The 13,941-nt window shown below is 43.2% G+C and overlaps 2 protein-coding genes across 2 annotated transcripts in view; both read right to left on the bottom strand.

Moving 5' to 3' along the window:
- Positions 1 to 753: 753 nt before the first annotated feature.
- On the bottom strand, positions 754 to 6,683 carry RPS21 (ribosomal protein S21). Its single transcript, XM_019510147.1, has 6 exons — positions 6,582 to 6,683; positions 6,397 to 6,484; positions 6,217 to 6,280; positions 1,714 to 1,785; positions 1,018 to 1,073; positions 754 to 815 (listed from the first exon to the last, which is right to left on the bottom strand). Exons 2-6 carry the CDS (start codon positions 6,444 to 6,446, stop codon positions 806 to 808), a joined length of 252 nt encoding a protein of 83 aa, XP_019365692.1. The 5' UTR covers positions 6,447 to 6,484; positions 6,582 to 6,683; the 3' UTR covers positions 754 to 805.
- Positions 6,684 to 9,851: 3,168 nt separating this feature from the next.
- Positions 9,852 to 13,941, bottom strand: part of CABLES2 (Cdk5 and Abl enzyme substrate 2) — a 19,643-nt gene continuing 15,553 nt past the window's right edge. Inside the window, exon 9 of the mRNA XM_019510146.1 lies at positions 9,852 to 13,186. Within this exon, the coding sequence (XP_019365691.1) occupies positions 13,046 to 13,186 (141 nt within the window). The 3' untranslated portion in view covers positions 9,852 to 13,045. The remainder of the gene's footprint in view (positions 13,187 to 13,941) is intronic.

Below are 13,941 nucleotides of genomic sequence, written 5' to 3'. Positions count from 1 at the left end.
CTGGGGTCTGCTCATCAGATAGCTAAAAATAACATGGCAACAGGTAAAAAGTTTAATAGGCTATTAAAGAACCTGTAGAATGATTACTAAGCTGTTTATGGAAATAGTTTAGATATTTTAAGTTATTTTCTCAGACACCGCAATGATGTCACTTCCCCACCTCTTAACACTGAGACTGTAGATGAAAGAAATGAAGTTGTTCTTGAATGTTTTGGTCTCTACCAGCTTTAATCAGTCTGGATGAAGTGTGCCAAGAAACAAACATTCTGCATAACGACTCACGATAAAGTTTTCAGTAGGAACCTAGAGAAGGTAGCAATGGCAGAAATGCATACTGCAAGCTGCTTTCAGCAGAAGCTGAACCTATATTTTAATACTCAGACAAATTAAGTTACAAAATAGGTCATGTGTTATTCTCTCTAGGCAAGCAATTCTACAAGGAACAGGCCAACAAATATCCTGCTACAGTAGAGGGGAGTTTCCAGACTGCTGTATCAGCAAAACATTCAACTCTTTATCTAAGCAACAGAGAAGGCAATTGTAATACTGTAGCCCATGCTTAAAACCAAACACTAGATTTGCATGAGAAAAATTTAAAACACACAGACCCAAGGAATACAGGGTAAATTTAAGTTTTCAAGCAAGACACTTTTACATGTCAGACTGCCAGAATATTCTACCTATAGAACTAGGCATTTCTGTAAATTTCAGCACAAATTGTTGAACAAAGACATGAACACATTTCACACAAGATGGGTTTGAACTGTTTATTTAACAACATAATGTTCCATATCAGTTTCTTCAATTAAAAGTTCCTGGGGGGGGAAAAAAAAAAAGACACAAGAATCATTACAAACTCGTAATCCGGTTCAGTGGCTTCAATAAATATTTCTGTTCAACTTCATAAGAATCCTAAAGAAACTAAAAGACATATATATTTCCATCCAGATCTAAGCTTGAGAAACAGGGGAACCAATTCCACTGCAAAGGTTGTCAGGGGCAGGATAACATACTTACTTGGAAACAATTCCATCGTTCTTTGCCAGACGCAGAATGGAGTCATCCGATTCTCCCTTTAAGTCAGATAAAAAAAAAAATGTTTGTAATTACTAATTTTTTGGTTAGATATTTAAAAAGAGATGCAAGGTAGACCACTTTAAATGTAATTTTGCCAGAATACTTTGGGGGATTTAATATTTAAAATAAAACCATTTAGAACAAACATGTAAAGATTATACTACAAGGAAATGTGTTTACAGTGTCTCTCTGAAGCACTGTTCCAAATAAACCCGAACTGACATTTGTTTTATAATTTCACCTTTAAAACAGCTTTAGATGTCCTGAGAAATTCTGAAGCATCCTAATAAAAGCCTCTATATCCAGAGAGAATGTACAGCGCTGCTGCTTTCTGCGCTACTAACTTCCTTCCATTCCCCGAGTGCACTTAGCTATATTCCTTTGTACACTCATACTGGCCTGGTCCAGCACCCATTAAAATTAAAGGAAGTCTTTTCAATGACTTAAATGAGAGCTGAATAGGGCCAAGCCTGTTCTCACACCAAGCAGCATAGTCTTTCTGATAAAAGCACTGTCCACAGGGAACTGGACCTAAATGTGAACTGTTCACAGAGGTTAAACATCCACCATAAGAATAATGAGGCCAATCTAAAAGGCAACATACTTGGCTCCTAATTTTCAAGAAAATATTCTTACCATTCTACGGATTGCTCCACAGATGGCGTATGTTTTGAACTGGCCATTGACTCTGCCTGTGACTTTGTCAACCTGAAATTACAATCAAATAATTTTTAGACATTTTGGATGCGCTCAGTTCTTGCAATGTCTGACCCACCCTTAAAAACAACAGCAAAGCGTCCAAGGTGAAACCTCTTGCAGAGAAATAAATACCCGGTTGGAATTTCAGAAATCACAAAGCTGAGCAAACTGCCTATGTTAAAAATGGCAACTATGGGTTTCTTTCCCTCACAGGGAATGTAATATAAACACATTTATTACAAAGAACCACCAAGCCTTCCTGATATAGAGTCATTTTTGGGGGCCAATACAAGTTGCATATAAGTGGAACTTTAAGGAAATCAGCTCCTTCAGGAAGAATGTGTTTATCTGAATTTAGCACTGTTATGTAACTGTGGGAAAGAGTCTTGTTCCACTGGCAGATAAATCCACAAGCCAGAGTCAAAAGATCACATATTTTAAACTTGTGGGGAAGTTTATCAGAAAGGGATCACTGAGCATTAGGCAGTGTAAAACTAAGCCGCGCAGAAACCCTGGAAATATCACAAGGATTTGTTTTTCATTTTAGCTAATCCCCATCTCTTCAAGACATAAGAAACTCTTATTTTTTAGACTAGGGATCAGTAGAGAAATGAAAATAAACAAAAGCATTTTCCTTAACATTTGCAGAAAATAAAATAATTTTTTAAACATTTAGCGTGAAAAAAATATTAGAAGTTTGCAGAGGCTTTCCCCTGGTCTAGAGGGCTTTACGCAGCTATTTAGTGAGATGCATCACCCCCAGTATGAAGTAATAAAGATTATGTGAAACCTGAAGCACAAAGACATTAACAGTTACGTGATATTACTCATACAGCAAACTGAAAAGACAGAGTCCAAGGCTATGATGGCAGAACAAGGAGCCATGGTCTCCAGTTGCAGCAAAGGAAGTTTAGGTTAGATATTAGGAAAAACTCTCTCACTAGGGGGGGAGGAAAACACTGGAGCAGGTTACCCAGAGAAGCTGTGGAATCTACATCCTTGGAGGCTTTTAAGACCCAGCTAGACAAAGCCTTGGCTGGGATGATCTAGTTGGGGTCAGTCCTGCTTTGAGCAGGGGGTTGGACTAGATCAGTGTTTCTCAATCTGTGAAGCACCACCCAAAAGTGGGTTGCAAGAATAAGAAGGGGTTGCAAACACACTTTTTTTTTTTAAAGTGGGAAACTGTGGGCTTTCCCTTGCAGGCTGGCAGAGCTCCAGCCTGCAAGGGGTTACTTTGGCCCTCCCCTTCCCCCATGTCCGCCACACTCCCTCTGCCCCCCACACTGGAGGGCTGGGGGCAGCAGGTTGGGAGTGACGGGCACTGGGTCAGGACTGGCCAATGATGTTTACAAAAAAGGCTGAGAACCACTGGACTAGATGTGACCTCCTGAAGTCCCTTCCAACCCTAATTTTCTATGATTCCATAATCATGAGTTCTATGCTTTTGCAGTTTGACATTACCATCATCCAGGGAAGTTTAATTATCAAGTTTCTCAACTATAAAGACAACCCTGTACAAAGTGCAAGAGGCAGGACTGCTAAGGTAAACTGCCAAAATAAATTAGATCCCACAACATGGAGAAGGTATTTGGCAAAGGACTTTGAGACAAGAGAGCGAAGGCTGGGGGTTTTATACTGGATTCCAACTAAAAGGGAGGTACCAACTACGTAAATATGTTCCAGAAGGAACTGTAAAGGTGGGTGACTAAAAATCTGTATTCAGATAATAGTGAGCAACAGGGCTGTGCAAAGCTTTCGTCCCCGATTCAATTTGGCAGAGATTCAGCCCGACTCGGTGGCTAAATCTCCAAATCTGAATCGAAGCAAGAGACCCTTTGATCTTTCCGAACCGAATCGGAACCCTCTGAATCCATTTGGAGAGATTCAGAAAGATTCAGATATAGATACAGCTTTAATGTTTATTCGACATACCTCAAGGTACCAGGTAGCTCGTGAATGCTGCGATGCTGGGGCGGATGGAGCATCCCACAGGAGCACGGGAAGCTTCCAGGTCTGCTGCCAAGCACGCTGGGGATTGGACCAGAAGCACTTCTAGTCCACTGGGAAGTACACTGGGGACTCCCCTTCCCACATCCCCCTGGCTTGGCCACTGGTGCCTCCTAGGTCTGGGGCAGCACTCTGGGTCCCCCCACTGCCAACTGTCAAGCCAGGTGGGGCACAGGTGGACCCCCCACATGCTCCCCAGTGGACCCAGAAGTACTTCCAGTCCACTTCTGGGTCCGCCGCCGAGCACATGGGGTGGCCGCCTGTGCTCCTGTGGGATGCTCCATCTGCCCCAGCATCACAGCATTCATGAGCTGCACCCTGGTACCTCGAGGTATGTACAAAAAACATTCAAAGCTGTGTCTATGGCTGAATCACTGATTCACTGAATCAGCATCAAATCTTCAGATTTGTCCAAATCGAATTGGGGACAATGATCCAAATAAACGAACTGAATCACTGTCCTGGATTTGGGCCAAATCCAAAACGAATACAGCCTGTTTCACACACCCCTAGCAAGCAGTGCTTCACTACCACACTGAAATGTGTGTTAAGCAGTGTTGCCCAGGGAACCTGTTTTATTTAATTACTGTCTTGGATGATGAACCAAGTCTAATAAAATCTGCAGATGACTGAATTGAGGGGAGTTGTCAGCACTTTGCAGAACAAGAAGAGAATTCAAATTCATCTTGACAGATTGGAGACATGCACAGAAATTAACATGATGAACTGTACTAAAGATAAATGCAAAGTCCTACATTTTGGAAAGGGGGGTGGGAAAGGGAGCCCAATGCACCAATATGAACGGCAGAATAACTGGTCAGAGAGCAGGTCTTGAAGAACAGGACCCAGGCTGTTACTATCGATTCATTCAGTTTATGGTCCATTATATGAGGCTGGTACAACGGAGAAATGTCCTCCTAGGACGCCAACTGAGAGTCAGACACAGTGAGTAGTTATTGCGCTGATGGGCACAAGTTAGGCCTCAGCACTAGTTAGGTCTGATGGGCACTATTTAGGACTAAGCTAGAACTCTGCATCCAGTGTCCAGCACTGTGCTTCAAGAAGTATAAACGGGAAAATCGGGAGAAGTCTGATTTGAAAGAAACAAGAAAAAGAGGTTGAGAAAATGTGACCTATGAAGAATGGTCTTAGTCTAGAACAGCAGTTCCCAATCTGTGGTATGGGTACCACCAGTGGTACACAGTCAGTGATACATGTTAACAGATTTATTATAATTACTCCATATAGCAAAAATTTGCTGGTGGGACTTACGGTTGAACCAGAAAAATGTGCTCGTGTGACTTACAGCTGAACCAAAAAAAAAAAAAATTGCGCTAGCGGTACTCAAGGTTGTATCATTGTAAATTGGCGGATGTGCAATCCATCAGAGTTTGGGAACCGCTGGTCTAGAAGGAAGACCTGAAGGAGGGCCTTATCCAATGCAGGGACGGCTGCTATATAGAGAGCTGCGATCAACTGTTCTCATGTGGGCTGGGCACAGACCCACTAGTAAACAGCCTAAATTAGCGGCAAAAAATTTAGGGTAGATAAAAACTGACAATCAAGGCAGTTAAACAGTGAAACAGGCACCTATGGAGGCTGTAAAAATCTCTTTCATTTGAGAAAAGTTCAAATATATATATAGCTTCCCCATCTAAATTACTGTTTTTTATTTATATAAAAAAAATACACACATACATACAGGCAGTCCTCGACTTAGGGTGTCAATTTAGAAACGTTGCGTTTCAACTTTACAACGTCAATTTCGACTTCACAACGCTTAATGCGATGCGATGCCACAACAGCGAACGAGTTCGCTGCATCGCCCATCTCCCTGGAGAACATCTGTCCAAACCTCCTTGGACACTTTCTTTAAGAAAGCAGATGAGACTCCAGAAAAGCTTGCAGCCAAGACTCCTGAGAAGACTCCAGCCAAGAACCCTTCAACAAGTCCAGCAAAGTCACCTCAAAGTAGTCCTTCCAAATGCATATGATTGCTATTTAGAATATAAATACATTAATGTAGCTATATTACTCATCTATAATTGATCAAGTACAAAATACTGGGGTATTTTTAGTGAAAACAGGGTATCAGGCCTTGATTCAGGAACCAGTCCCCCATTTATAACATGGTTTCTCATGAGACAATTGTCTCTGAGTTACGACGTTTCAACTTAAGAAGCCATTTTAAAGAACTAATTGTGTCTTAACTATGAGGACTACCTGTACACACCCCCCCCCCTTTCCCCATTTACATATATACATGACGCTTCCCTGTCTCTGCTTGGACCCAATTCCATCTCATGGGCTTGAGTTTCTAGGACGCGTTCACAGGCCTTTCCGAACCAGGGGCTCTAAACCGAGGGCTCGTCCTTCCCAGCACGAGCACAAGCACGAGGCCCACAAGGCTCCCCAGCAAGATCCTGACCTCACCTCAGAGATGTTCATCTGGATGGACGCGTGGTCCTTCGCGCCGATGATCCGGTTGCTGGCGGAGCTGGGGGGGGAAGCAAGAGGCGTTTCATTGAGACACACGGCCGCACTCACTCTTTGGCCTCCGCCGCGGCAGGAGGAGGAGGAGACGACGGGTTGCTGCGGGCAAGGCTCACTCACCACTTGCGCGGCACATAGAGGTCCACGAACTCGCCCGCGTCGTTCTGCATCGCGCCCGGCTCCGCTGCACCGACCCACACACACGCACCTGGGCGGCACAGCACGTCACGGTGGCCTCAGCCTCCGCCCCGCTACCTCAGCGGCCCGCTCCCCTCAGGCCCCAGCCCTACCGCACCACCACCTACCTCGCACGCGCCGCGCCGGAAAAGGAAGGAAGAAGGCAAGCGCCCCCCGGAAGCGGTCCGAGAGGTGTTGCGAGCGCTTCCGGGGCAGCGCGCTGACGTCAGCGGAAGCGGAGGACCGCTCCCCCCCTTTTGGGCTGCGGCTGCGCGCGCTGGCCTGAAGAAGTTAAGCCGGGTTGAGCCTAGTTAGAACGGGGGTGGGAGACTGTCGCATTTAGGCTTCAGCTACTTGAGGCTGCAGTTTGTAAATGTCCATTTTTTTTTCAATTTCCCCTTCTAATATGACCAAAATAGACCTATCTACAATTATTATTCCTACTGAGTTTATAGGGCTGTGCAGAAATAAGAGGATTCATCGTAAAATTTCACGAAAATACATTTTTGTGCATTATTTTTTATCGGATGGGGCCTGTTAGACTGGGGTCTCTAAATAATGAAAATGGTCCTCCAACATTTAAGGTCTAGGAAGTTCCCATTCGGAGGCTGTGCCCCTCACTCCTCTGCTTGGTAGCTTCTCGTGCTTCAGCCACCCGTATCTGTGAAATCCTCACTTACCTCCGGGGTAGGCCCCAGGGCCAGGTTCATAGTGGTCTCAGGGCCGCTTGTCTTCGCATGCATTCATACTGCACTGGAAACCTTTGGGTCGGGGCTTCTGGCTTCTCTATTTCAGCAAATAATGTCCTTTCTTGAAGCACATTCTTTGGTACAAAACTGCTTGCCAGTGGTGAGAAAGGGGATGCTGCATCCTACCTGCAGCCTTTTCCAGCTATAACCTTAGACCTGCCATTACATAGAAATGAGGGTGGGAAAGGCCCTCAGGTCACATCTAGTCCAATGCCCTGCTCAAAGCAGGACCAGCCCCAACTGCATCATCCCAGGAAACACTTTGTCTAGCCAGGTCTTAAATCTCCAAGGATGGAGAGATCACAGCCTCTCTGGGTAACCTTTTCCAGTGCTTCACTACCTCCTAGTGATAAAATTCTTCCTAATATCCAACCTCAATTTCCCTTGCTGCAGCTGGAGCCCATTACTCCTTGTCCTGTCATCTGCCCTCACTGAGAACAGTCCAGCTGCATCCTCTTTGCAACCCCCTTGCAGGGAGTTGAAGGCTGCTATCAAATCCCCCCTTCAGTCTTCTCTTCTCTGGACCACTTGCCTCTAGTCCAAAATATTGATCTCCTTGCAGTACAAGCAGCTTCAGCTTTTCTGTCCCCACACCCTCCAGTGTAGCAGATGGGTTTCAAGCCTCTCCAAGAGCAGTGGAAGTTGTCACAGCTCAGCTCCTCCACAGGTCAGGTCAATACACTGGTTCTCAAGCCTAGGGTCAAGGCCCCCTTTGACAACGCCAGCTCTTAGTTTTCACTAACAGCACAATTCTTCAGTTGCAAGGAGCTCAGAAAGATCGTAACAGGTCAACCTGCTTTTAACACCATGGAGTACTATTTGAAATCTCCGGGTTTATCTTGTGAATCATGTTTGCCACCTCATCATGTGGCACCCCATACCACCTAAAAAGGATCTCCACCAGACACCCTGGTTGAGAATCACTGTTAGCAAATGGTTGCTCTTTCTTTTCCCTTCACATACAGACCTGTGCCGACAAGGCCTGGCTCTGGCCCTGGCCCTGGTACACACTTTCAAACTAAACACACCGTGACTTTGATGCAGAGGTTTAAGTGAAAAAATAAAGAGTTCATTCAAGTGTCAGGCAAATCATCTTCGCGCGTCGTCTACAGGTTGGGAGCCTAGTATCCTGTCCTGGGATTCCAGTTGCAGCTCTCCCATTACTTGGGAGTGAGGTTCTGAGCAAGCCACTTAACCGTTCTGCATTTCATTTCCGCCTGTAAGTATCAGGGATACTTTACCCATGCTCATAAAAATGCTTCTGAGGCAGTACTGTGCATGACAGTACTAACCCTACATACTGGTACAGGTGACAAGAGGGTCTCCCAGCTCTCCCCTTGCAGGAGAAGAATAATTCCCAGATTCCCAGCAGAGTGCTTTAGTTCTTATCCAAGTTTTCACACCCATCTTTCACTCCATAAGTAAGAAGCAACACTTGGATGAAAGTAGTTGCTCTCAGGCTTGTTCTGGGTCTTTATAACACAGCCTCTTGCAACTTATCTTAAAAGCAAAAATCTTTGCAGGGGGAAAACAACAGCTTTGACCACTTACTGTCATTTACTCCATGCACATGACAAAAGAACAAGAGAATGTCTCCAAGATCTAATGCTAGTCTCACACAATCCCAGTTAGTGGCTTCCTTGCTTGTGCTGTTGCTGGCTGCTTCACCCCCACCCCTAAATTGCATGTTTTTTGCTGGACTTGCAGTGAGCCTAAAAAGGCCTGCAGCATGGGGTGAAAAACTTCAGATTTTGACAAAAGCAACATCTCCCCCTGACCTTTCTTTCTTAATGTAACCTATTAAAACTGAGCACTGAAACAAGCATCTGGTTTGAACCATCTGGATTTGAAACTTCACTCTGAGGACCTTTGTGTATTGTTTTCTGTTTTAGCAATTCGGGATTAGCTGCTACTGGCTCAGATTCAGAGAGTGTGGGACAGAATTAGCTGTCTAAATTATGTGTGTAAGGACATTGTTATGCTTTTTATCTAGCTTATTAAGTTGTCACGTGGAGGAGACAAAAGCAGCCCTTGAGGCTGCCAGACACTGGGAGTTACTTCAAAGAGCTTTAACATTATTTTAGGAAGCAGGTTGGCTTTGCAGGGCAGGAAAAAGAAAAATAGAAGTCTGGGTGCATTGGCAAGCAACTATTGATAGATTGCTTGCTACATGAAATTGTTTCAGCGCTGAAGAGATTACAGCCCATAACAACCGTGCCATTCTCTTACGCCTGCTAAAACAGAATGACTACATATATCAACGCATCAGGGGGTTTCGTGTATTCAGTCAGGTCTCCCAGCTTGTGCAGTCTTTCTAAAGATTTTAGGTTGTACTTGCAGCTCCCTCCTTGAATTGGCAAAGAGCCAGCACCAGATTAAGTACCTGGATTAAAAAAAAACAATGACTGGGCTTTCTAAATTGATTTTCTTCCTCCTACCTGTTCCTCTGATTAGAGACCTGATGAATAATACTTTGCATTCGAAAGCTTGTCTGACTTTATCCCAACTACATAGCTGGTCCAATAACAGGATCCACTCTAAGAAATCCTTGCCCCTGGCATACCTGTTACACAAGAAGAGACAAAGTGGAGGCTCTAAAACTAAAGTGTACTTTCAAGGAAGATTTAAAGAAAGACAATACATTACACCTTGAGTTTGGTTGGTTACAAAGTATGTATAAAAAAACAAATTTTTATTTCACAGCATCTTAATGTCACAAATGTCCTTGGAAGATTGGACAAATTACAAACAGAGTTGAAATTAAATTACTGGGACACAAAACCAGAGCACAGTATTGTCTACATAAAAATGTACACGCTTCTCCCACGAGGATCTTCTGTGCCGAGTCAAAGCAGCACCATATTTACATGGTTACATACACAATTAAACCCGACATGCCAGTGTAGAAACCAGCACTTCTTTTCCAACCAAAGAGCTTTTGTTTTTTTAATTTGGTACGTACACTGTAAAACCTCTCTCCAAACTCGCCTTGGGTCCCATTTTGGTTTTTACATTGATAAAGTTGCAGTGAGAACAGTTTGCCACACAGTGGCAGTGTCTGTATGACAAGATAAATATAATCAGATAAATATACAAGAATGAGCTGAACCCAGCAGGACTGCAAGCCTTCCAATTCGGGGTGAGAAAGCCAAGTCCTCTAACACTGCACACACAAACATATACAAGTTACTGCCTTTGCTAGCAGCACTGCTTCTGCACAGAAGAGTTGCAGAAACAGGTACCCACTGTACCAGCTGTAGACTATAGATTAAAAACAACAGTTTGGGATCAGTCCTTATGACCTTGAAGCAAGCTTTCTGCCGTAGTAAGCAGGACTTGCCTGCCACTTCTTAGAGGAATTTTAGTGCAGTGCAAACTGCAAATGACCAAGTCCACGATGCCATATTTTGCCCATATTATCTTGGGATTCACAGCTCAAGAATTTGGGATGTGCCTGTGCATAGGCTTGGAATAAGTATTTCTAGGGAGATCGCGCAAAACTCTATGAAGAACAAAGCTGTTTATTCTCCCAGCAACAGGAGGAATAATAAAATATCCCATAATTTGCCCACCTATCCACTGAAGCAATGATCTACACTCCTATGGGCATTTGCCAGGTACAAGTTCCACTGCATTCAATGGAAATTCTGTCTAAGCAAAGGCTTCAAGGCTGAGCCTTCAAATATTCACATTTCACTCAAAGCATCTTTCTTCTGTTGCACATTAAAGAGGAAAGTTAACTGGCGCTGCTATGGAAAAGAACAAGCAAACCAGCAAACAGAAAAGACTCCTTTCCCCCCCAAATTCAAGTGCCAATGAACTACCTTCATTATACCCAGGCAAAAAAAGGATACAGGCTGAGTTGCTAGGAATCTGCAGCAGATTGTGGATCACTGAGTGCAATGCGCTGAAGCTTTTGTCAACTGACAAACCCATTTACAAGCAGACATATTTAATACTTTAATGCACAAGAACTTCCACAACTGGCATTAGGGATGCTCAGCAGAGAATTTAAAACAGTGGGAAGTTTCTCAAGCCTTGTTTTGGTTGTGGGGGGAGTAAAAAATGGCAAAGTGGACATTTGTTCTCTTTTCACTTTGTTCTTACAACTGTCCTAGATTTAAAAAGATACCCATTGCACCAACTTTGCACAAAGGTGACACTAAAGCTCACGTCCTGAGCACTGCTCGTGAGCTGCACTTGCACTAAAGCTATTAAACACAACAAAGTTTGTGACTTGGTTGGGATCACTGCAGTTATCTGTATTAAGCCAGGAAGAGGGCCTAGTAAGTTTGCTGCAAATCCTAGTCAGGCTGCCCTTTGGGAAAACAGCCAGTTAACAAACCTTCAGCTCCATGTCTGTGCCTATCGTGACGACAGGAATTAGAATTGACAGTACCTCATCCCAGAGACCAGGGAGCCTTACTGCAGTGAGGTCCAATACCCGAGACAGGTTCACAAACTTAAACACAACATTTGTCAATCACAACACCCGAGTTTTTAAATTTTGCTCCTCACAAACAAGACAGCTTATTTGTATCATAATATTGCTTAGATAAAAAACCCAAGAGCCACTAACTTGGTTGCTAAGGGTCCAAAACACTTCAGAACTTGTCCCCCAAATGGAAGAATAGCTGGGAGTGGAAGAAATTATTTAACCCTGGCATAAGCAGAGTGCTGCAGGAGACCAGCCACCAAATGGCTGCACGGATGTGCAAACACCGGTCCCAGGACCGTCACAGTGGCACAATGCTTGGAAGAACTGAGTAAAAGAGTAGCATTTTTAAGAACTGGCCATGCTTTGTTTCACTGGCTTAGTTCAGTAGCACTGACTGCACTGGCTGAAACACTTGTGTACAGAGCACAAAAAGCTCATACATGACACATGGTCATATATAAAACATTGCTTAGTTTCAGACTATCAAGAACAGTAGCACAAATCAAAACAACAAATGATATGTTTTAATCACGGTATTAAGCGATCATCTTCTGCTGAAGAATAAATGAAGATGGCAATTGCTTTGCTACAGGTACCTTGTTCAACAAGTGCAATAATTCATGGCCGGATTTTCAAATCATCTTCCCTCCTTTTTTAAATAAAACCTGTAATCAGGTATTAAGCAAGCCGAACTAGAACGATTTTAAAATCTCGTTACCTACTGATCTATCGTACAGCCCCCGCATATGATATTAGTGTGGATATACCGGAATCATTTTCACCATATGCAAGGCAAATGCAGGTAAAGAATAAATGGCTATTCAGGATTCACCACCATGCAACATAACTAACTTAAAAAGGGCTGGTACCAGACCAGTCAGTTTTAGGCACATCTTTAAAAAAATAAATATGCATTTCATTAATGTAAAAATGCAAGAAAATTCTTAGAAATATTATTTGAAGTGTATCGTTTGGAATGGAAGTGATGCTCCCTTTAGACTCATGGAACAAAATAAAAGGTAAAAAAAAAAATCTAAGGGAACAACTAGCGTAGCATCGTTTGTAGGAAGAACTGACAGTTTCTTAATAAAATTGAAACGTAAATAAGAATAGCCAGCAGCCAAAGGCAGCTGGCTTTGAATCACTTGTGCTTTAATGTCCAAAGGAAAATAGAAGTTCAATAACCCTTTCTATACCATCTCCCAGACTTGGCATATGCATCATTAATGTACATCTTGACTGCTTAAGAAGTCATGCTGCAGACTTTGAACTAGCTGTAGGCATGGTAGGATGTACATTATGGCATAGGAAAGGTCAGTGGCAAGCATCAAATTCAGCAACAAAGTGTTTGTGTAATGCTGTTCATCTCCAGAGCCACCGGCGATCTGCTGGAATGTAGCTTTGGTTACGACTGCTGCGCGAGACGTCTATAATGAGGTAAAACTTGGTTTTCAGGAAGGTAGAGGGCCAGTTCCAAAGCTACAAGCACTGTGAATTCAAATCCAATGAGATCTCGTCTGTTGAATCTGAATCTTTCTTCTAGTTTCTGCAATGGCATAAAAATGAGAGGGATAGGATCAGCTATTATTTTTAGGGTAACCAATTACCATAGGGTAATTAAAAGTAGAATATATTAACCTACATTGTATGACCAGAGCTTTATACAGAGAATAAGATATATAATATAAGTCTCCACTATGGAGACTTTGTACAGAAGATAAGTTATATAATATGTATAAAGTCTCCACAGTGGAGACATACATATCTACAAAAAAATGCCAACATTTATTATTAAACCCAATTATGAAACAGGCAGCTAAGATACCCAATTTCCATGCAAATGTTCAGGATTTTTTTTACGCAAAGGCCTCGCACATTTTGCAGATCAAAACCAACTGTTTCTAAAGAGTAGAGGCCTAAAAATATCAAAGATCTGAAACCCAATTTTAGAGTGTAGGCAACATTTTGGAGTTTCAATGTGGTCAAAGAAGCCTTGGTCTCGCAAAACGAAAACATTAATTTAAAAAGAAAAGGCTTGTTTGGGATCCACCCAAGGAAATCCCACCTACTTACATCAATAAGGTGTTTGACTTCATGTTTCCTGAGATCGCTGCTGATCTTGGCTGCAAGCAGCACGCAAGCACCAGCGCACAGTTTGCGGTTCTGTTTGTTGAGCTTGCCTTGGAGAACAAGCTTCTCGAAGTAAACGTATGCCATCGATACAGTCACTGGCTCCAGATTGCACTCTTCACTCAGGTTTCGCATCTCTCTCTTCAAGCTGTGTAGGGATAAGTGTCAGGT

The sequence above is a fragment of the Gavialis gangeticus genome, unplaced genomic scaffold (genome assembly GCF_001723915.1).
Source record: "Gavialis gangeticus isolate Ggan-Ray unplaced genomic scaffold, GavGan_comp1, whole genome shotgun sequence".
Classification (NCBI taxonomy): Eukaryota; Metazoa; Chordata; order Crocodylia; family Gavialidae; genus Gavialis; species Gavialis gangeticus.
Note: the sequence above shows the minus strand (reverse complement) of the source record. Positions and strands in the feature narration are given on the sequence as shown.